The 24,791-nt window shown below is 44.5% G+C and overlaps 1 protein-coding gene across 2 annotated transcripts in view; it reads right to left on the bottom strand.

The window, feature by feature from the left end:
- NID2 (nidogen 2) overlaps window positions 1-24,576 on the bottom strand; it is an 83,117-nt gene extending 58,541 nt beyond the window's left edge. For both annotated transcript variants that reach the window (XM_068964462.1, XM_068964463.1), the window contains exons 1-4: window positions 24,349-24,576; window positions 23,417-23,725; window positions 14,216-14,448; window positions 7,321-8,006 (exon numbers count right to left, since the gene is read on the bottom strand). In XM_068964462.1, the coding sequence (XP_068820563.1) occupies window positions 7,321-8,006; window positions 14,216-14,448; window positions 23,417-23,725; window positions 24,349-24,576 (1,456 nt within the window). The remainder of the gene's footprint in view (window positions 1-7,320; window positions 8,007-14,215; window positions 14,449-23,416; window positions 23,726-24,348) is intronic.
- Between the last annotated feature and the right edge of the window lie 215 nt (window positions 24,577-24,791).

Raw genomic sequence — 24,791 nt, 5'->3', positions numbered from 1 at the left:
AAAAGAGAGGCTTGGCAGTGTAGCCAGCAACATACAAATGCAACTCTGCCAAAGTTTAAAAGTTTATGGGCACACTGTCTGCATGTTTCTAACAAAAAATAAGTTAGGCCCCCATGAAAGTCTGTTACATGACTGACTATAATTATAATGGGTTAGCTACTGGTAGGCTGGTTTGGGGATCTTTTAAAACTGTGTATGTAGGGGGGAGGGGAGCTGCATGCTCAGGATGGGACTTGCTGAGCCAGGAATACAAGCTGTGCTTTCCAGACCGTGCAGGCCACACCGGGGGGAACGTGGGTATGCTCGTGGTCAGAGGAACATCCAGTTCCTTTTCTGTACCTGCCTCCATGTGCAGATGAGCACATGTAATACTGGCAGTGTCAACCTAGGTGAAAGGCAAAGGCTACCATTTTCTTTCAGTAATTCAAACAAGTATTTACCAAGAACTCCCTATGCACCTGGCCCTGGAGTAGGAACTGAGGATACAGCAGGGAACAAGAGAAACAAAAATTCCTGTCCTGGACTTCTCTGGTGGTGCAGTAGATGGAAATCCGCCTGCCTTGCAGGGGCCATGGGTTCAATACCTGGTCCGGGAAGAGTCCACATGCCTCGGAACAGCTAAGCCCGTGCACCACAGCTACTGAAGCCTTCGTGCTCTAGAGAGCCGGTGCTCTGCAGCAAGAGAAGACGCTAGCAATGAGAACCCTGCACACTGCAACCAAGACTAGTTCCCCCATGCTGCAAACAGAGAATGCCCTCGTGCAGCAACAAAGACCCAGCGTGGCCAGAAATAAATTTAATTAAAAAAAAATAATTTCCTGTCCTGAAGCTTATATCCCCCTCCCTAGACAACAGTCAACAGACAGGTAAATTATTTGGCATGGGGGATAATATCCAGAGCTATGCAGAAACTTAAGTCGGGGAGGGACGGGAGGGCGAAGGTGACTCTGGGCAGAGGCCTGGAGGAGAGGAGGATGAGTGAGGGCAGGCACGCCCTGTCAGGCAGGCAGGCATGTGGGAGAAACAGGGGCAGGGAGAGAGGATAAGGCCGGAGAAGCAGCTCTGGCCACTTCCTGTCAGGCCTGGAAGGTCGAGGGAAGGATCCGGGTTTTAGTCTGAGCGAGGTGGGAAGCTGCTGGAGGGTTTGGAGCAGAAGGGTGATGCTGTGTGGTGGGGAAAGGGGCGGTGGCTTGGTCGTCGGAGGTGCTCATGGAGGGGCTGGAGAAGGGACCAGATCTGGAGTGCTGTGAGGTGCAGCTGATGGCTGATGGACTGGACAGAGGGAGAGAACAGGAGGAGGAGTCGGGGGTAAGGTAGAGAGAGGGGAGGCGGGTGGGGAGGAGAAGAGGAGCAAGAGAGGGCTCCACAGGGATGTTCATTTCCTGGCGTGGGAACTGGAAGCCTGGAGCTGCCGCTTACTGGAGGATGTCTGTGGGAGGTCAGTTCTGGCAGCACCTTTGAGACACCTGGGAAGCTCCACTCTGGCTCTGACAGGTACTTACATCTTCAGCATGGTGCCAGGATGAGGGAACGCTGCCTTCCTTCCTATGAATTCTGGGAACTGCTGCATCAGAATCACCTGGGATCCCAACTAAAAATGCAAATTCCTAGGGCACACCTTTGACCTACCAATTCAGACTCAGTGGGTGGATCCCGAGTCTGCACCGTAGCCACTCCTGGGGTCTCTTATGCCCATGGATGACAACGGTCAGCATATTTGCAAACCATCCCTTTCTGAGTTGGAGAATGCTGTTTCATGTAGTGAATGAATTTCATCTGACCAATTAATTAGCAGCTCCTGGGGTGGGTGGGTTTCAGGGAATGCTTTAGCATTCACTCCTGCCCTGGCTGAGAAGCAGGACGCTGCGTTGGATGGCCCACTTAGGCTAAGTCTCCAAGTGTGGCACATGAAGATCCTTAATGGAGGAAACCAGGTGCCCAGGACCCAGGTCTTTATCCGGGCAAGAAAAGCCAGACTTCTGGCCAATGTACTTCTCAAACTTCTATGGGAACTGCAGGTAGATTCAAGGATGCTGAACCCCATGGAGGTGGGGAATCAGTGTCTGAATCCCAGATGGATGAGATGTGCAGTGAGTACCTTTTCTTTCTCAGTGGTCATTCCTATGCCTCTTTATCTCACAGTTGTAAATGTGTTTTCACACACTTCTTCCTGTTCCACAAAGACTATGTGATCTTCTGGCTCTAAACCCCACACTCCTTCCCTCATATCAGCAATACTCAATTGAAGTGGACTTCAGAATCACTAGGGACCTGGCTTAAACAGGCAGATTCTGGGTCAGAAGGTGGAGGAGGGGTGTGGAATCAGCATTTTAAACCAGGGCCATGAAAGAAAGAGCCACAAGTGGACTAGAGCCACACTTCAAGAAATCTAGCTTTCATCCCACAGATTCCTCTCTCCCAAATTTTACCCACTGGGCAGGCTTCACTCCAGATGCTCTGGGGGCCCATGTTCTGCCTGGCGGCTCCTGTCACAAGGGAGGGACAAGTCTGCTGGCAACTAGGACCTCACAGGAGGGTGGAGGGCAGCCAGGTCTGAATAGGCTCAGTTTGCAGCAGTTTTGTTAAATGAGGTTAGACAATTGCTAAAAGAATCTCCCTATGAGGATTTGAAAAACGTCATTTCTTTTTTTTTTTTTTTCGTTAAATGTTTTTTCACTCTTTTCCTATCCTTAACGGAAAGAAAAAATGAGGGTGGAGTCACGGGGCTATATCAGGAAAAAGAAAGAGAGGCGCTGCCAGGGCACTTGAGACTTGTCCTAACTGGGAGATTTTCACACAAATGGAAAACTCATCCTCTGCACTTATTCTGATCCATCCTTCAGTCTTCATTTCTCCAAAAACCCTTAAGCACTCATCTTCAGCCTTGGCCCAGCCACGTGGAAGACTGGCAGGCTCCAGGGTACAGACCAGATTCACCGTGCAAACGGGGACCAAGGGCTTTCCTGAGCTGGCCCTGCCTCTGGCAACTGGGCTGACCTTTACTTTAACAGCTCTTCCTGCTACCTCAAGATAAAGAACCTACATTTTTCACTGCAGGACAGAGTTTTTCTAAGTTTCCCACCTCACAGCATGATAGACGAATTAAGAAAAACCACATCCAGCTTTATAATGAAAAACAGTAGCAGGCTTTTCCCTCCAGTGTTCATTTGTTTTTGGTGTATATGTATGGTACATAGTGAAGCTGGCTGGGCAAACAGGTATTAGGACCCTGTTTTTTGTTGAGAGGAGGGTTACATCTGACCCTCGAAGGCTCTCCCTTAAGGTGTCTTCAGCGGTATGGGCGACCCTCTTGTTCACATTCCCTCAGCAACCTGGAGGTGCCCCCCACCCCTGGAGAGGGGCTTTTGTGTCTGGAAGGCTGGGTTGGGCAGCAGAGCCTATTTGAGTTCATCCCAGGGTAGAAGCTACTTGAGACACATCCCTAAGGCCTTTCCCAAGGCCAGAAGCCACAGGGAAACCCTATTCACATCTTGGGCCTTCCCTGCATGACTGCCATCCAAGTACAATCAACAGGATCGCAGGCCAGAGTGAGAACTGAGGATGCTGAAAGCCAGGTGTCACCTTTCCAATTCATCATGCAGACTGAGGTCAAATTAAGCTCCTCATTGCACCACCTGGGCAGGTAGGTTTCAGAATCTTAAGAATCTCTATGGCCCCTGTGAATCAAGCTCGTCCCTGCTGCCCACAGTACTGGCTCCAGGCAGCAAAAGCCTTGCTGGCAGCTGCCTCTTACACCCACCCTCTATAACTCTCCTCTCTCTCCCCATTTCCACCTTATAACCTCCACTCTTGTCACTCCTCTGTCCAGAATATGCCCCAATTTCTCTCTCCCAAAACTGAGGCCTTGACCTCAAGACCTGGCTCAAGTCCTCCTTCTCCAGGAAGACGTCCCTGACACACCACAGGTGGATCTGCCCTGCATGGTGCTTACTCTAACCTTCCATGGCTCTGCTGCAGTCCTGGCCTGCCTCTTACCCCAACAAATCACTCAGTACTTCAGGCTTCCGACTCCTTCTCTGCACTGTGGGAAGGCTCTACTGCGCAGGGCAATTCTGAGGATTAACTGTGCTAGTGGCATCCAAGCAAAGTTCCCACTCAGAGTCCAAGTGGACACCCAATAAATATGAGTGAAGACTTCCACTAGTGCCCTGATCAGAGGAGGGTCAGGTAATTTTTGGTTTGACAACAAGTTTCCAGAGTTGCTTGGAGAAACAATACCCCTGAAACAGAGAAAGTTTGTGCAGCCAATTTACTGCTAGTCTTGTGGTTTACAAAAAGATAACAAAGAAAACAATAAGCTTGAGGCTAGAACTAGAGTGAAATTGGGACATTCTTGCCTGGTGTGGACATGATCTAAAAAGAATCTAGATTTCTCAACAAAAAGTCTATAAAAATAAAAAAAAAATTTTTTTCCTTAGGGACTAAAGAGAAGGGAAATCTATTTAATTTCTTGGTTTAGCAAGTTAACCACTATGAAACTTAAAGGTGAAAGTAAAATCTACTGGGCCTGGTGCTTCCATGCCCAATTTTAATTCTTGCAACTCTTCGATGAGGTCCCAGGCGGTGCTAGTGGTAAAGAACCTGCCTGCCAATGCAGGCGATATTAGACCTTAGGTTCGACCCCTGAGTTGGAAAGATCCCCTGGAGAAGGGCACAGCAACCCACTCCAGTATTCCTGCCTGGAGAATCCCACGCACAGAACCGGGCTACAGTCCACAGGGTCGCAAAGAGTTAGACACAACTGAAGCAACGTAGTACACACAGCACACACACATTATCTCTGCTTCACAGCTGAAGAAAATGAGACTCCAACAGAGCAAATGTCTTATCCTAAACCACATAACAGAGCTGGAAATCAAACTCAAGTCCATTGAAAACCAAAATCCACACTCCTCCACTCCATCATTAGAAAAAGCTGGCAACGTGGCTCAAGGCTGGCATTTTAGCAGGCAGTGTTCAACGTGAGTCTCGGCCACCCCATCCACTAACTTTCCCAGAGGGAGTCCACTTTTGCCTGATAGACTTGGGGGATGCTAATGTTTTGTTTGAAAAAACAAACTTCACTGCCAAGAAAAACCAAGTAATTAATAACTGCACGGTTCTATACAGTCAGCCCTCTGGTGTCCACAAGTTCAGCAACTGCATATTCAAGAAGCTGAGGATCCTGTGCTGTGTTTAAGATCCACGGTTAGGGGAACCCACAGCTGGGGGAGCTGAGGTTGTAGAACCGGGGATGCGAAGGGCTGACTGAGGGCCTTGAGCATACACAGATTTTGGTTTCTGCACGGGAAGAGGGGGTCCTGGAACAAGTTCCCCGAGGATACTGAGTCTTCCTAAAGCCTGAGATGAAATCAGAGGTTCAACTATTTTTCATTTCTGCTTTCAAGTTTTAAAGCTTTCTCTCTCTGCTAATATGGTGGCTGATTTTTCTTTTTTCAAAGTTCAAAAACGTATAGATTTTTCCCCCTAAATGTCTCATTGTATTACCCAGATGTTTCAAACGCATGTTGCCATTTCCGAGATGTCAGGGGTAGGCGTTATCTAGCAGCTGGTAAATATCATAGTTCATGCCCCACGAGAGTTATGGCTGCTGCCTCTGTTCTCTATGGCCAGTTCCCTTGGCCTCCTACAGTTACGCCGCTTCTCTCAGCCCCTCACAGCTCAAAACAGGGTGTGCAGCCCGTTCTTCTTAACCCTTTAACAAATCACTCTAGGGATCTGCTTTCTAATATTCCAAGCACAACCCACAAATGAAAAGACCACTTTGGAGCATATCTTTACCTCAAAATCTCTTTGGTCAACAGAAACCAACACAATATTGTAAGCAATTATCCTCCAGTTAAAAATAAATATTTTTTTAAAAAAAGAAAAAAACAAGTCTTTGATACTTGGCTTTATATTTTCTTTAGATATATGTCACTTATGCTGAAAATTCAGGAGACTAGACCAAAAAGGTGTGAAGGTTCTGAAGCCTCCCCATAAAATTTGCATCTCTCTCTTGAGAGAAAGGCAGTCCTTAGGCACAAATTAAGGCACAAGTACTTAACAAGCCCACTCTTCCTTCTCTACCACCCCACCCCCATTCCCACTGCTTTAAATCCTCTATAATTAGTAAAAGCAGCCACCACTTATTAAGATCTAACAGACACTAACCTAAAACCTTCATTATCTCTTTTGATCCTCTCAACAAATTTAGGAGAAACTAGAGGTTTGGGGTTACATGAAGCCAGCATGACAGCCAAGATTCAGCCCTAAGTCTGACACCAATGTTCTCCTTGTCATCATTACCCAGCGTCACCACAGTCACGAAATAGTTTCATCCCCCCACCTCGCAAAAGAAGCGCTTCTTCAAGCAAATTCTTGCAGGTCAGGGGCCACTGCAGAACCACCTGAAAGACCTTTTGCTAGGTCAACCTGTTTTACCGTAAAAAGTATGGGAAACAGGAAAGGTGAAGAAAAAATACAAAGGTTCTAAAGAATGCTTTCACCTCTGACCTCTTTCCTCCTGTCAGAGGTCAGATGAGCAGTCCCTGGAACAAATGGGATAAATCTGTGGCCAGTTTCCCATTCAGGTGTTCACATAAAGCTGACCTGACAAGTCTCGCCTTCAAGAGAAGGCGACATGGGCTCCGTGTCTATATTAATTAACCAAGGCCTCCCCTGGGCATTTCTCTGCTGGCCCCTCACTCTGGTCAGTGAGTCATGAAATGAGGACAAGGCTCCAGGGAGCTGAATAGCACAGCTGCACAGCCGTGAACTAGAAATGACAAGACACAGGTGGTTCGAAGTTTTCTCCCCAGGGGTCCCCTCTCCCACACACTCCACCACCATGTCCCTAACTGAGGGGAGCACTGAGGTCATCCCATTATGGAGGAAGAATCTGGAATGTTCATCCCAGCCAGAACGACTCATCACTTGAAACTAAAGCCCGAAGCCCTCTATCACCATAATATGTGTGAGGCCTCAAAAACACTTTACCTTTGTTGAACTTTCAGACTAAAATACTTCATTCCACTTGAGAGGGTAGCTGGCACGAGCAACCCCCAGTTTTTCCCCACGTGCTTCAAAAAGCCCCTTTTTTAAAAAAAAATATTATTAATGGTCAACAGATTCCAAACAGAATTTGCCTGCCAAGATTTCTTTGGCAAAGAAAAGATACTTGGGTTTTAAAAATAAGTCCCCAGCTTCTTTTTGCTAAACTCTTCATCTACACGCTTGAAAGAAAATTCCTGAGTCTTTGCAAGACCAGCATTTTTTTTTTCAATGAATTCTTAGCACCCAGGGTTCAAATCCACTTACCCTCAGTGTTGGAGCTGATGTCGTCCTCCACCCCGACCACTTGCCTCCGGTGACCCAGGTGCGGGGCGTGGTCGGGCCCAGGGTAGTTGGGAAGGGCCGCCTCTCCTCCGGGATGGGCTGGAAGAGCATCCTGGTCCGCTAGCCCGGCTCCTCCCTCTAGGGAGGGCGGCGGGGCTTCCCCGGGAGGAGCAGGTGAATCTCCTTCAGTCTCTGGAGGAGCAGGGACTCTGGTCCCTGGCTGTTGAGAAGACTCGACTCGCTGTTTTAAATCCGGGGCATTGGTCTCCCCCTGAGGTCTCCTCTCTTTGGCGTGAGGGTCCAAGGGGGAAGCTTCTGTTTCAGGCCCACCCCGAGATGCTGAACGTGGCACAGGGGAGGCCAGGTCAGAATCTGGAGCAGAGACCCTACCTCCTAAAGAAATATCGATTGTGCTGTGGCCATTTGATGCCTCCGCTGGCTCACTAGGCGGGTATTCGATTTCCTCCTCATTCTCATCATAATCATCCAAAGTGTCCTGAGTGTAGTCATCCTCCAGGGCCACGGCATGGCTGAAGGACTGTCCCAGAGGGGCCCAAGGACGGGCTTTGGAAAGGACTCCTCCAACGGTCGCTGGCCTGACGTTGTCCAACGGGGAAGTGCTGCCTATGTGAAAAGCCCACACTCCAGGAATGCCCAGGTTGCTGTGTCTAAATAGAAAGGAAAAAAGATATTGTAGCATACGAGTCCACCCACCACCTTCTTACAAAGGTGAGCAATTTATTTGAAAACTGAAAGACTATTCAGATCAGATTAAGTTTTCACTGGCAGGAAACCAAACAAAACCAGACTTACACGATAACTGAAAAGCATTATATTGGAATTTTGATGCAAACAATCTCTTATTAAACAATGGGTTTCAAAGGCCATATGCCTACTGCCGGACACTCAAAGCAGAATTCTGTACTACATGTTTTATCTAAATGGCTATATGAAAACACCTAGGGAACAAGGGCTTCCCTGCTAGCTCAGATGGAAAAGGATCTGCCCACAACATGGGCGACCTGGTGTTCAATTCCTGGGTTGAGAAGATCCCTTGGAGAAGGGTATGGCTACCCACTCCAGTATTCTTGCTTGGAGAATTCCATGGACAGAGGGGCTTGGCAGGCTACAATCTATGGGGTGGCAAAGAGTCAGACACAGCTGAGCAACTAATACTCCCTGATGACTCAGTGGTAAAGAAGCCTCCTGCCAGTGCAGAAGACACGGGTTCAATCCCTAGGTTGAGAAGATCCCCTGGAGAAGGAAATGGCAACCCAATCCAGTATTCTTGTCTGGAGAATTCTATGGACAGAGGAGCCTCGTGGGCTACACTCCATGGGGACACAAAGAGTTGGACATGACTTACCTACTGAACGCAAGCACACACACACTTTTAACAAACTCAAGAAAACATATGCTTAAACATTTCTGCCAAACACCTAAATAATAATAAGTCCTTTTTATTTAAGAGCTAATTACATGCCAAGTGCTTAACATTCTTCAACACAACTTGCAAGGTAGGGGCAGTGATATGCCTGATTTTTCAGAGGAGAAAACAGGTTTAGAGAGGTTAACTAATCTTCTTAAGGTTGCACAATAATAATTGGCAGAGTTTGGACTTGAATTCAGTAATAACACCAAAGCCCATGCTCTGAATATCCACGTCATGTCAGAAAACCAGTACACTATGATCAGTCCACATCCTAATTATTTTACACTACAGAACGTTAGAAACATTTCGCTGTTTAGTCACATGGATTATTCAATTAACTAATTCACAAACCCTGGTAAATCAATGTCAAAAAACTCAAAGAAATAGAAATACCTAAGTATCAAAAATGTTGAGCAAATGTAGAACAAAGGTAAGGGGGGTGGGGATAAGAAAGCAGGTTAATTAACTGCCACGGGTCACAGGTGAGAGATGTCCAGAAACATCTGGAGCCAGGGGGCTCACTTGTACACCTCCACTAGAAAAGGACACAGGCTCCATTCAGTCTTCCAAATATCCCAGCGATCCATTATTTTAGTCAATGATACATTCTAAAGAGAATAACCCCGCAAACAATTTTTTTAAAAAAGGAAAAACCCGAAGAAAGAAAGCGTCTGGCTGGCTTGAATACACCCATTTCTATCCTCTCTGGTATATGGACCAAACACCAGGCTCTCAGTCTCTCATGCTGTGGGGTTTTCTCCACAGTCAGTCCATGAAAAGTCAGTTAATGACTAATAATATAACAGGAAATTCATTGACTCATATGAGGACAAGAGAATTTTGCTCATTTGGGCTGGTATTCCTCACCTCCATGTGGATTTCTATAGCAATAATATTTATTAACACAGTTCCAAGAATCAATCAGTCAGTCCCCACCCCTTCACATGTTGTTACCACCACTGCAGTTGTAATTAGTTCAGGGAAACGAGTGTAGAAAGAAAAACTTTTGATCCTTTGCGCAATATGCTATGTAAACTTGGTAAGTTCTAAGAATTAAATGCTGGTGCTTTCTGGCAAGCAAGCAAGGAATGTTAAAGAAGATAAGAGAGGACTCAGAAGATCTGAGGATGTTGAGTTTATTATCACATCGGAGGTGTTGCAGCTGTGAAATTTCTTCTTGAGGTTAGAAACAGAACTATAAAAGCTTCAAAGAGTAGGAAAGCACAAATTATGGCAGTTAAAAGCTAAATAAAATAGCCTTCTACTTAAATATGAATCACTACCCTGGCTTTTGTCATTGTGCATGATAGGAAAGCAGCCAGTTTGAGTTTATCCTAAAATCCAAGGTCATTTAGAAAGCTTAGCGATAGAAAGAACTTAATTTATTTCCTAGAAAGAAAACAAGGCTACAAAATGAGATGGACAGTGCCTTCCTCCCTGGGGTATTAGGAGGATTAAGCTAGAAAATCACATAAAATGTTCAGCATGGGGCCCTGCATATAATAAGTGCTTAGTAACTACTGTTTTCTAGGAGACAGAAAAGAATAATCTCAAAAAATGCAAATGTGTACATTCATATTTAAATGTGCAGAAGGAGAATTATTACAAACACACTATGAATTATATAATTTATGACCTCTAAATTTATAAGACAAGTTTGAGGAAGAAAACTTTATTGACTAGGAGAATAATTTTATTTTTTTTTAATGCATACTGAAGCACTGAGGGGTGAGTGGCATGATGTGTGTCACTTACTTTAAATTAGAAACATAAAGGAAAAAATTATTAAGATGGCAAAATGTCAACAGCTTGTAAATCTAGATTACAAGCTGCATATTTTTGATATTTAAAATAATGAATGCTGGAGAGGGCGTGGAGAAAAAGTAACCCTCCTACACTGTTGGTGGGAATGTATATCAGTACAGTCACTATGGAGAACTGTATGGAGGTTCCTTTAAAAACTAAACATAGACCTGTCATATGACCCAGCAATCCCACTTCTGAGCATATATGCAGAGAAAACCATACTTTGAAAAGATACATGCACTCCAATTTTCATAACAGCACTATTTACGATAACGAAGACATGGAAGCAACCTAAATGTCCATCAACAGATGAATGGATAAAGATGTGGTGTATATATACACAATGGAATATTGCTCAGCCATAAAAAAGAATAAAGTAATGATGAAAGTGAAAGAGGAGACTGAAAAAGTTGGCTTAAAGCTCAACATTCAGAAAACTAAGATCATGGCATCTGGTCCCATCACTTCATGGCAAATAGATGGGGAAACAGTGGAAACAGGGTCAGACTTTATTTTTTGGGGCTCCAAAATCACTGCAGATGGTGATTGCAGCTATGAAATTAAAAGACGCTTGCTCCTTGGAAGGAAAGTTATGACCAACCTTGACAGCATATTAAAAAGCAGAGACATTACTTTGCCAACAAAGGTCCATCTAGTCAAGGCTATGGTTTTTTCCTGTAGTCATGTATGGATGTGAGAGTTGGACTATAAAGAAAGCTGAGTGCTAAAGAATTGATGGTTTTGAACTGTGGTGTTGGAAAAGACTCTTGAGAGTCCCTTGGACTGCAAGGAGATTCAACCAGTCCATTCTGAAGGAGGTCAACCCTGGGATTTCTTTGGAAGGAATGATGCTAAAGCTGAAACTCCAGTACTTTGGCCACCTCATGAGAAGAGTTGACTCATTGGAAAAGACTCTGATGCTGGGAGAGATTGGGGGCAGGAGGAGAAGGGGATGACAGAGGATGAGATGGTTGGATGGCATCACCGACTTGATGGACATGAGTTTGGGTAAACTCTGAAGTTGGTGATGGACAGGGAGACAGACAGGGAGGCCTGGCATGCTGCGGTTCATGGGGTTGCAAAGAATCGGACACAACTGAGTGACTGGACTGAACTGAACTGAAGACCATTTGCAGCAACATGGATGGACCTAGAGATTATCACACTAAATGAAATAAGCCAGACAAAGAAAAATATCATATGATATTACTGATACGTGGAATCTAAAAGAAGAGAAGACACAAATGAACTTACTTCCAAAACAGAAAGACACAGACACAGAACACAAACTTACAGCTACCAAAGGGGAAAGTGGGAGAGGGATAAATAAGGTGTTTGGGGGTAACACATACACACTACTATACATAATATAGATAACCAGTAAGAATCTATTGGATAGCACAGGGACCTATATTCAATATCTTGTAATAATGGGAAGGAAAGAATGAAAGGGAAAGGGAGGGAGGAAAGAAAGAAAAGGAAGGAAGGAAGAAGGGAAGGAAAGAAGAAAGAAAAAGTAAAATAGAAGATTAAGTTGGGGAATCTTTCTAACATTTGGAGGTAGAAAAGGCCTTCCTAAGAATAATACCAAGACCTGAAATCATAAACGAAAAGGCCAGTAACTTTGACAACCCTAAAGTTATACCTTTTAGATTGTAACTACCTTTAAAGATGAACAACTGGATAAAAATATGGATGGCACTTAAGAGAAAATATTTTTACTAGCTTTTTCTTATTTGTAAAAGATCTCTGTAAATACCTCAGCAGAAAAGAGCAAAGAAATGGCTATTAACCATTGAAAAGGTGCTCAGTTTTACCATAATCATAAAAATTAGAGTGAAAATATGAACATTTACACCTATCAGATTCACAAATACTAAAAAATTAGAAGCCTGTAGGAAATGAACATTGTTGATCACAGCTCTCTGTAGGATTGTAAGCTGGTGCAGGGTTTCTGAAGGGTGAGTGATTGGTTAACGTGCACTAAAATGTTAAACTGCATATACCTTTTCTCAGCAATTCTACTTTTAAGAATTTATCTTTAAGACAAATGAGCATCCAAACAACGTGTATTACTTTGTTTACTGCCACAGTAATTATAAAAGGAAAAACCAGAAATGTTTAAATGTTCATCAGTTTATCGTTTTAATAAGACAGGCCATATATGATGCCATGTTTTATAGCCTTCAAATAATACTATAAAGATATCTTACTGAAAGATGTCCATACGACAGTGGTAAATGGGTAAATGGCCTCCGCTGCCTCCTATACCCTGCGGAGGTGTTAGCACCTAGTCCCATGCTCTGGAATTGTCTAACTGTTCCTCCATCTAGCCTAGGAGAGTGCAGGCTGCTAGTATACAGGGCCTAGGCCTTAGACATCTTTGTCTTTCCAGCGCTTGGATGGTGTCTGAAAAGCAGAGAATCCATGGGCTCCAGAGAAGAGGGTGGCGGAGCTAGGGCAGAAAAAGCAAGGAGCTAAGTTTTCTCCAGAGTCAAGACTAAAAGGCAGCCTCAGTGGAGCCCATAAGATGCCCAGTGTGAGTCCTGAGAATGGGAAAGCAAGCCAGGATTCAGCATTAAAAAAAGTAGTTCAGAGCTCCAGACTCGTGCTTGAATTTTGGCTTTGCCACTTCATAACTTCGAGATTATAGGCAATTTAACTTTCCTAAGCTCATTTGTCACATTGACAAAGGAACAGAACTTACCCCCTGAGACTCTTGTTGAATTTTAATTAAGAGAACTTCTGGAAAGTGTTTAACATAATGTTGGCAAACAGTAAGCTCTCAATAAATGTCAGCTCTGAGTAACCCTGTTTGGCTATAGGGCCGCTCTCTGGTCTCTGAGTAGAGCGGATGGTATGCAAAAGTGTAAGCTCTTCCAGTACCCAGTAATCTCATTCTGTCCAGCTTGTAGATCAGTATTCAGGGAAGCATAAAAGCAGAGATTTTTTTTTTAAGCCCAGAAATGAGTAAATATCAACTGATGCCAACCCAGATACTGAGCATGATATGGACAAGCAAAGTGGGCTCACGTGATGGGACTAAGGAATGTGCCCAGTTCCAGGCATTTCATGAAAAACCCATCAGAACGATTTCAGATAATGAAGCCATTGAGAAATCCCAAGACTTCCAAAACCCTAGCAATCTGTTTGTTGGTTTTTCTTTTTTTTTTTCCAAATTACACAACCCTTAATTTAACTTTTAACACCTATCTGTTTAAAAGACTAACAACATTTCCAGCTGTGAAACGATTAACCTGGAAAAACCTCAACCTGGGCAGTTATATTACTGAATATTTTTATGTGGTTCCAAGAGCAATGTTTTCCATAGCAAGCCTCAGTGGCTGTGCTAACGCACACACACACACACACACACACACACACACACACAAATATACTCACACACATAGTTTGGTTTCTGGTATCCCTAGCCAATATGGCAGGAAAAATAATGAACCTTTTATATTTTGGTCAACTTGCTCCTCCCAGGGTCTAGCCTAGTTCCTGGCTTTGACATTGATGCCTTGCTTAATTAGAAACTACCAAGATACTTAATGGTCTTAGAGCCACTGAAGTTTGGGTAGCTCCTAAGAGTCCTTACATTCCAACAGGAAAGGGCTTAAGCCCTATGCTACTTACTGGTAGAGATTTTTCACAGACTGTTCAGTGCTAGTCAAGCTGAAATATGGTCCCTGTCTATTCAGGTCATCAACCTCTCCTCGGCAGAAGCCCACCCGGGCAGGAAGCTGGAGCTGGACGTTGTAAGACTCTTTGGGGCGTGTTCCAAAGAACTGAAGGCCATTGGCAGGATAAAGAAAGAGGGCGTAGGTGTCAGATTCATCAGATGCCAACACTGCCTGGAAAGTATTCAGCTGTGAAAAAAATAGACAATATTCTTAATAAGTCAAACAAACAACAACAACAAAAAACACTGCAAGCAAAGCATTATGAAATGCAAAGTGTTGTCCCCCTTCTCAGGATTTCTCTAAATTGTTTTAACATAAAATTCTTTTAAATTTCCTCTCCAAGTTATAAGCATAATTACATAAGCTGTATTATTATAATCATCTTTTATCAATTTAGATTAATAGTTGAAATATGCATAGGTTAAAACAAACAAAAAAAAAACACAGAGGTTAGGACTTCCTTGGTGGCCTAGTGCCTAAGAATCTGCCTGCCAACGCAGGGGACACAGGTTTGATCCCTGGTCCAGGAAGATCCCACATGCCGTGGAGCAACTGAGCCCGTGCACCACAGCTACTGAGCCTGTGCTCTAGAGCCCACGTGCCACAACTGCTAAAGCCCGTGCACCTAAGGCCTGTGCTCTGCACTGCCATGAGAGGCCCACACAGAGCGTAGCCCTCACTCGCTGCAACTAGAGAAAGCCTGCGCAAATCAACAAAGACCCAGTGCAACCAAAAATAAAGGACTTTTTAAAAAACACAGGTTAAAAAAATAAAACTATTTTTTAAGGTTTCAAACTTTTATCATCCAAACTTCTTTCAGAGCTGAGAGTAAATAGGAAAATTAATGTGTACATTCCTGTAGTCACTGCCCCAGTTTACTGCTCTGGGCACTTATCGGGATCATTCATTCACTCATTCACTTATTTACTGAATCCCCTTTATGGGGAGGGGTGGTGTGAGGCACTGGCTGATCAAAAGGCCTCATTACTGTTCTCACAGCCTCACTCTCTATTCTCTTCCATCTACCTTCTGACACCAGCACCAGAGTTATCCTATCCTCATTTCTCAGATGAGGAAACCAAGACATAAAGGCTAAGAGATCTGCCTAGGGTTAGGCTGTTAGTATGCAGTGGCAGGCCAGCCAGCTCCAGGGTCCCTGCCCTGCACCACCAGGCCATGCCAACCACTCCTTGGCCTGCCACGCCAGGTGATTTATAAGCTGCCAACTCTCTTTCCAGGCTCACATCCACTATATCTTCACCAGATTATTTAATATTGCCCATCTGTCCCAAGTACTTTGATGCTTCTAAACATTTATTTACTCACGTTTCCCTGTGCCTAGAAACACTCCTGACCTTCTCATACTGACCTCTGAGGGGTTTTTGAGATTCCCTGTAGATTTATTGCTGTTCTCTGACCCTCCACAACATCTTAGTGTTTCTAGTTAGCAGTCACCTAGTTTAGCCTGGTTAGCTGTTTACCTGTTTGTAAACTTGATTCATTAATTCATTTGTACATTAATTCAGAGAGCCAGGTGCCAGCTAAGCACTGGACAGTATGCTTGGTGGCAAGAAGCAAAGGGGCCAAGGATGGAAGCCTCCAACCAGGACATTCTCAGAGTTTACGACAGGGAGCAGCCATGGCTGGGATTCCAGGAGAGTTGCTGGAGAAGGTAGCAGAGGCCAGAGAGGAAGGCGTGGGCCCCAGACCTCAGGGCTGGAATGGGCAGGCGTCGCAGAGGCTGACTGTGAATAGTAATAAACACTGCAGGAGCCAAAGCAGACCAGAAGGACAGGCCAGGAGCCTGAACTAGCCACAAACGCAGCACCCAGGTCCTTATAGAATCACTCCTTAAAGTTCAATTTACTCTAGTATTTTCAACAGGACACTTTTTTTTTTTTTTTGCCTTTATCTACATCCAGCTATCTCCCCCACAACACACAAATGATCAGTTAATGGTACTTGAGTATCTTTTTAAAAATGTTATATGAAGGCCTCTGAGGACACCCCTCTCACTAAATCCCATTCTTTTTGCAACTTAGCAGGGAGCGGGAGAGGTATTTATAAATATCACTACTTCCTAAGTAATGTGACTCCTAGAAACATTCTTTACTGGTAAGGAGCACTGTCTCTCCATTTTGCTAGACACAAAAGTTAGGCAGAAAGAAACATATCGCATTTTACTAAATAAAACAGCAGAAAATAGGTATGGGCCTGTCCTGCGTCCTTCCCCAAATGGTGGCCAAGCTCTTTTCTAATGTTAATTATTCTTTTTTGATGTTTAATTTCAAAGTATAGTTTGGATGGTTTGCTTACAAGATAAAGTTTAGGTGTTAAAATGTTTTTCCAGAAAAAACTCAAAATATTATCCAACTTTTCTTCCAGATCGCCAACATAGAAAAGGTCACCTAGCGTGGCTTGGCTTTTTGCTTTCCTTTAAGTTCAGAAACTTAAAGACAAGGTGGGGGGGCCTCATATATTTGTTATTGTTTTCGTTGTTGATTGTTTCAGCCGGAAAGCTTGACTTTTCCAAAAACAAAAGGCAAGGGATGTTTTCTAGAATTTCTCAAAGCTCGGAAGCCATAACTTCTGCCAAATGTAAACAAAAGCCATTCTGTATCATGTCCATACAGAATGTATACATGATCGATTAATGGCAATTCAGTAACTTCAGAGTTTTACTTTACTCAGAATAAATAAAGTTCAGCTAGAGAAAGAAAGGTACTCAAGGAAAGAGACTCTGTTTTAAGAAGCAAAGCTTTCAAAGCTTCTGGCATTGATTGCCCACAATAAATGTCAGATAGGAGGAATCCTGGTTCTACATCTAGAGAAGCTCTGTGAGATAAGGAGGTCCTATAGATTGTGAAGGAATTGAATGGGATAGGAAAGGGAAGGGAAAAGTAAACAGAGCTGGGAAGGGAAGAGTCTGGCTTTTTACTGTGGGGTCTGGGTATTTAGCTAGTCAACAAATTTTATTCATTCTTTCAGCCAGTGAGCAAATTTATTTCAATGAAAAGTTATTCAACGTCTTTATATGCCATCCTTGAGACATGCACTTATTACAGGTGGCAAGCATTTATTTAATCTACTTGTCTTCAGTGAAATAGGCAAATAGAAGAAGTTTAAATAGAATTTAGGATCCCAGAGTACCAGCCAAAAGAGTCTGGCTGTTTAAAAACCACCCGCACACCAAATGATCACGTTTAAAGTTCTCCCTCAGTTCCACAACATTCTACACCTAATCGCTGAAGAGCCTGCTTCATGATGTCCTGCAGGGCTCCTCTCCCTAGAACACTCCTTGACTGGCTTCCTAACCGGAAAGGTCTACACATTCCTGGAGCAAAGACTTCCCAAGAACCCTACATGCTCTGTCCCTGAAGGGAAAGCCTCAGATGGGCTGCCAAACCTCACAAAAGGGTCACCAGTTTCCAACTTCCTCAGGATCCCAGGGAGGAGAGGAGCAGGGCCTGTGCTGCAGAGCTTCAGGATCCACCTTCCTGCTATCAGAAAGAGAAAAGCCAGAGCCCTCAGCAGAAATCAGCTTCGGGCTCTCCCTTCCAGGTGCAGGGCATCACCAATCAGTGCTGACTTGATGCTTGGCAAAGCCAGGCTGATGGATACAAAGCATGCTCCTCAATGAGTTCCCAGTTTATTCAATTTACTTAATTTCAGCCATTTGGCCAAATATCAGGACAATACCATCCATGTCCCAAAGGGTTTGCCTTAAGTGGCTTACAAAAATTATAACGAAAATTAAGAAGTAGGGTCACAAAGTTCCCCTTCCTGTCTTCTTTAGGGCCTCATGCTTTCTATACTGGAGAAGGCAATGGCAACCCAGTCCAGTACTCTCGCCTGGAAATCCCATGGACGGAGGAGCCTGGTGGGCTGCAGTCCATGGGGTTGCGAAGAGTTGGACACAACAGAACAACTTCCCTTTCACTTTTCACTTTCATGCATTGGAGAAGGAAATGGCAACCCACTCCAGTGTTCTTGCCTGGAGAATCCCAGGGGCGGCGAAGCCTGCTGGGCTGCCATCTATGGGGTCGCACAGAGTCGGACATGACTGAAGCAACTTAGCAGCAGCAGCAGCTGCTCTCTATACTCCTAGCATTATTAGCTTCTCGTCTCCATTGTTTGGTGTGAATGCTAACCTTCATTCCTTAGCATATTTCTCTATCTACCATTACCTATACATCACTGTCACTTGTATGATTTTCCCTCATTCATTTTTTCTGCCCTAATCCTACAGATCCTGCCAAAAATACCAAAATTAATGCCCAGTACTATCACATCCCTAATATTATAACCTTCCTAACACTTGGTCTTTAGCAAAACTGCAGCATTTCTTTAACCAATTTTCATATATGTCTCTGTTCTCTATGTCTGCATAGCTAGATCTCAGACACAAGCTAAACTCTCTCAGACTGTACACCTCCCTTCTTTGGGACCTCAGCTTCAAAATTCAAAAAAGCTACAACCATGTCCTGCTTTTACTTCTCATTTTCTCACTGGATCCTACCCCCACCCCCCCCACTGGATCAATGACCATCATTCTTTGAAACATGTTGGCATATATCACTCCCGAGGTGAGGCCTCCACTAGGAAGCCTTCTGCTCATCTTACTTTACTGCCCACATCCGCCTTCATCCATGTCTCCAGCCTTAGCTCTCTTGGCCTTCTCCCAGGACACATCCTTGGTCAGCACAATCTGTCCTGTTGTTCCATTCTCGATATCCGTCATTTCAGCCCAACTTAGATAAAAGTCGACAAAACATTCCCTGTACCACACAGATCTGTGAAGCCCAGTTTTCTATCCTCCTTCATCCCTCAAATAACAACACCCTCACCCGCACCACCCTCGAGAAAAAGACACAGCTAAGGTAAACATTCGTCCTCTTTATGTCTCCTGTCAGTAAGTTCTTTGAAGGTCAAACTGACTCACTGGAAAAGCCCCTGATGCTGGGGAAGACTGAAGGCAGGAGGAGGAGGAGATGACAGAGGATGAGACGGTTGGATGGCATCACTGATTCGATGGACAGGAGTTTGAGCAAGCTCTGGGAGTTGGTGATGGATAGGGTAGCCTAGCGTGCTGCAGTGGGGTCTCAGAGTCAGACACTACTGAGCAACTGAAGTAAACTGGGACTTTGCTCTGTGATGTACTTATGACAATTCAAGGCATCTCAGACTGCGCTGACAAACACTATGTGGTCATAGCTTTTTAGATACAGTAACACCTTGACATTCCTACAGCATCAGGTACCATATCCTGTCACATCCATCAAGAATGTCCAAGGTGAGAAAGGACAACATCTGAAACAGTTTTAAAAGGTAAAAATGCCTTTCCTCTGACATCTTCAAGTCTCTGGTAACTCTGCAACATGTTATATGCCAAGGTTTAAGAAGGTCATGTAGAATTCACACAGTCCTTCAAGCAAAGTAGATTACTGTTTGCCAGAATCTATTTCCAAAGAACTATTAAAACAACAACTCATGTCACAGGGCTCTTTAAAGTATTCAGAAGGAACCTTCAATGTGGGTAATTAAAAAAACATCCTCTCTCCAAACAGAATCTTTATCTCCTTTCTAAATGAAACATTCTGAAGCCAGCTCAGCATTTGGCAACATTTCTGAAGATTAATTTTAATTAGAAAAGTAAGAGATGGATTCTACAAATCTTCCCACGCTCCGCCCCCACCATAAAGAGGCCCAGACAGAAGTTGCAATGCAGAAAACCTTGTATTTAAAGAGTGCTTAAGTAAAAGACTCACATCACAGTATCCTTTCAAGACAGAGAAATCAAAGAACCAGAATCTGGTCCTACATCAACCCCATGTAGGGGAACACAGATCTGCTGAGCAAATACACCTGCTAAGTCTAAGGGACTACAATGGCTACTTTAAAATGTCACCTTAGTGAATTCTCACAATAGTCCTGTAAGGTAGGCATTGCTACCTCATTTTACAGGTTAGTAAACTAAGACTGAGGCAGGATCATTGCTTCCAAAGTCACTGGATAACCTTTCATAAACTACTTTCAAAACATTTTTTGTCATTATCTTCACATCAGAAGCATTATTTCCATGCTACAGATGAAACAGAAAAATATTTGTCTGCATTATAATTTCCAGTTTCAAATAAGTTCTGATAAAATTGGACTCCTGAAGCTCTAAGAGTGACTTCATCACCACATAGGTTCTGTGCAACTGCTCATCTCTCCAATTCATCTCACTCAGCTCAACATTACCTTTTTTTCTCTGTTGAAAAAGTAAGACAGACGCAGCTGGATTCACTTCAGACCACTGGAATACTAATTTGGAAGTAATAAGGCATCAATAGTATCCTTGGCAAAATTCATTCCAAGTTAATTCTTCCTTTGAATGAGATATGAGTCCAAGGACTCTTCTGGTACTAAGATCACATCAAAACAATAAAACAAGCCTCATTTACCGGAAGTGTTTGGAAAAGGCATAACTATTGTGTCTGCCTACAACACTTGTGCCAATAGAATGGGCCCTGCATGAAAACTCTGGGTAGAAGCAACAACAACAAAAACCTAAGAATCAACAAGTCTATATTATAGGGACTTCCCCGGTGGTCCAGGGACTGGCACTTTACGCTCCCAAAGCAGGGAACCTGAGTTCACTTCTGGTCAGGGAACTAGAGCTGAAACTGGAACTAGATACTGAAACTGAGAGTTCACATGCCACAACGGAGGATCCCACACACCACAAAAAAGAAAAAAAAGTCTGTATTCTAAACCTGCCTTTGCCTTACTACGTACAGAATTCTGCACACTCACCTTAACTTACTAGGTAATGGCAAACAGTGAGTCTTTCTGTACTTGTCTTGCAGCAGTGTTGTGAGAAGACAGCAAGATAAAGTGTTGTTATAAGAATTAACAAGATATCCTGAATAAACAACACATATAATCATTGTCTAAGTAGTCAGCTTTTCCTTGGAACCCTTATCTTCTCAATAGTCAGAAAGAGCACTCTTTGAAAAACAAAAACTTCTGTTTAAAATCCTTCAAGAGCTGCCCAGTGCCAAAGAACCAAGTCCAAACTCAGCAGAGCATGATCTGCCCCTACCCCATGGCCTTCCCAGCCTCATCCCACCACCCTTCCTGTTCAGTAATAGGACCACGTGTAATGCCCCAAAACACATTAACAATATAGTACGTAGGTGATACATCATATGCTACCCCTTCTATAGGGAATGTTCAACTCTGCTCAACTCAGATTCAAAGACAATTGCTCACTGAAGCTTTCCCAGATTAGGTTCCCTAACCAGTGAGGGGTGGAGTTAGTCTCCTTAAGATGTCACTTCACTTATATTGAATCATAATCAATATTAAACTCTGAGATTCTTGAAAGTAAAGAATGTGACCTTTCACAGTGCCTACGCATCCTGACTTACAGTAAGTGTGCAAAAAAGTTTGCTGGATAAATAGATCTCAACTATGTTTAAATATAAATTACTTATACATACATATATTAATATATCACATATATATGTTTAGAAAAGAAGATTGGAGACAATAAAATAGCAGTGGTGACCTCTGATTAGTATAATTATAAGCTGGATTTATTTTCTAAACTTTGTATTGGAGATATGTTAAACTTTAAATATGTTTTTTAAACTTATCGACAAAAATAAATGAATGAATCAACATACTTACCTTATTTATCTTTATCCAACCCTGCACCTAGCCCAATGCCCTGCATAAAGAAGGTGCTCAATATATGTGTTTGAATTAAATATACTCTGTTGAATTGAATAACTGAAATGTCAAATCTATGCATTAAAAAGTTATTCAATAAACAAAACTAGATGTTTCAAAACAATTGGCTAAAATCAATTCAAATGATTTTTTAAATCTCTAGATCCCCTTTGCTTAGTAGAGTCTTTAGAAGATACTCCTCTCACTCAGGGAACACAGTAAGAATGGCCACCATCTTAAATCATCCAGGGAGAGTGTGCAAGCTACTTAACCTCTCTGAACCTAAAGGAAGATATGTTCCGCTTCTATAGAGCTAAAAATCACATTGATGAGTTAAAATAGAGATAAGCTGAAAGAGTTTCAGCCCTTGGAGTATGACATTTTAGATTTAGGTTGAATTTCATGGAGGAAGCCCATACCTACCCCAGGAATGAGGCAAGTACCCTTCTGCCAAACCACCCTGACCCATCTGATAATCCATTTGGAGTACCTCAGTGAATGAATGCATGCAACATACTTACCTTCTTTATCTTTCTCCAACCCCGGACCTAGCCCAATACCCTGCACAAAGAAGGTGCTCAATATCTCAGGTAGAGACTATACAATGGATCAAGGGCAGTCTCCTGTAAAGTAGGGAGCATGTGACCTGGTACCTGAGTGACAGTTTGGCAAAATTATCAAAAACTTCATATAAAATGCATCTCTCTGGCCTACCAATTCCACTTCCTGGAAAGTCAAGTGGTGACATGGCATGAAGATTTAGCCTAAAAAAGAAAAAGTGCTTCACAAATTTATAATGATGAAAAATTGGAAATGACATTGCTGACCACTGGGCACAGTGAGAAATCCACTGGATGGAATATACAAACATTAACGATGATGTTGTAGAAATATATTTATTGACAGTGAAATATATTCACAACTTACTAAAAAAAAAGTTACAAAACAGTATGTGGAGTGTGAATCCATCATTAATAGACAGAGACACATACAGATATGGATAGGAAAAAGCTCTGGCAGGTGCACACAAAACTGTTTAATAGTGGTTATCTTAAGTGGCAGGAAAATGAGTGGCTGTTCTTTTCAAAACGGCCTGCCATCTTCTGATGTTTTTCCTTCAGTGAACACGTAATTAGAAACAATTCTTATATACATGAGGTGATTCTAAAAATAAACAATCAAACCATAAACTCCCTCCTGCATCTGCACTGGGCACTCACATCTCCTAAGCAGTTCTCCTTACAAGAGTGACTACCTCTCAGACCCTCAGAGAAACCCTGGAGAAAACCAAGCCACTTCAGCCCCGGTGCCAACAAACTGTACCTGAGGTTCATCAGGGTAGCAGACTCAGCAGAAACTTCAAGCCTGGGTTCCAGCCCAGAATTCAAGCCCATCTTTCAGTAAGCACAGAGGCCAAGCATCCCTGGTCGCTTACCTCTTCCGAGGGCGGGGCCCCACGCTTGGCTTCTTCGTAGGCGCCCACCTGCTCCCAGGTGGCCAGAAAGGCGTGGGTGGGAGTGAAGTGTGCGCCGGAGAGCGGGAAGCCTGTGCGCACATAGTTGGCGGCCAGGCCCAACACCGCCGGAGAGGTGTCCTGGCGGTACAGGACCCGGCCCCTGCCGCCACTGGTGTCGATGTCGGCCAGGAAGGGGGCGATGGCCGGGAAGTCTGTGGGGAAATCGTCGTCCACATACTGGGTCTCCCTGGGGAAGTCCTGGGTGGAGATGATGCCGTTGGTGCCCACCTGGGGAATGAGGGGGACAAAAAGGTGACCGTAGGAAGCCCAAGGACGCGAGAGCCTACCCTGGCATCGCAAGGAGGGAAGGAAGCCCTCGAGGCATGAAACTCCCCACTTCCCCATCCTCTGGAAGTCTGACTCCTGGTTCGGAGCGACCAGTGCAACTTCAGCCGGCGTCACCCCCCCGCCCCACCACCCTATCCCACACGTACAGTGCAATTGGTCCAGGAGCCCTAAATTCCTTCACATATCTTTTCACTTCCCGCACAACCCTGGGGAAGAAACTCTGGGTTCGAGGAAGGAGCACCCAGTTCTGCAAATTTGCACGGCCCTCTCTCTGAACTTAACTTTAGACCCCACTGGCCGCCTTAGGAATCCCACTTTCTTTTCTGCCTGGGACGCTTATGCGGCTAACAATTCTTACCGTCCCCTTGTAGCAGGGGAAAGCAGTGCGTTTGGCAAAGGCAAAAAGCCAGGTCCCACCCCAAGGGTGCTCGGGGACAGCAGACGATGCGGACCATTTCCTCCCCTCGGAAGGCAGGGGTCCGGTGAGATCCACACTACCAATGACCCCTGTTCAGAAGCTGCTAGAAATCTGGAGTCCCGCACCATGAAGAAGCTAAACTTACGTAGAGGTCGCTGAACTGGGCATCGTAGAAGCGCAAGGAAAGCGTCAGCTTCACGGCGGCTGAGCTTTCGTCGTCGCCTTCCTGCAGGAGCTGGTCCCCTCGCGACTGCCCGTAGGGGAAGAGCTCGCTTGGGTGCAGCGCCGCGGCCCGCGACAGCAGCAGCAGCAACATTAGCAGCAACGGCGGCGGCGGCAGCGCCGGCCGCCCGGCCGCCCGGTCCGCCCGCATGCTTGCTCGGCCCTGGGCTGCCCCGCGACAGACCGCGTCCAGCCCGGCCCGGCAGCCCACTAGCGGCGCTGAGCGGGCCTCGGACCTGGATCCCCGCGGGTGCCGGGGCGGGGCGGGACTCTGGGCCCTCCCAAAGCGCTGATTGGCCGCGGCCTTGGGCCCGGACCCAATCGCCGGCTCTGAGAAAGTTCGACAGCGGCCACCACATCTGGTTC

The sequence above is a fragment of the Capricornis sumatraensis genome, chromosome 2 (genome assembly GCF_032405125.1).
Source record: "Capricornis sumatraensis isolate serow.1 chromosome 2, serow.2, whole genome shotgun sequence".
NCBI classification, from domain to species: Eukaryota; Metazoa; Chordata; class Mammalia; order Artiodactyla; family Bovidae; genus Capricornis; species Capricornis sumatraensis.
Note: the sequence above shows the minus strand (reverse complement) of the source record. Positions and strands in the feature narration are given on the sequence as shown.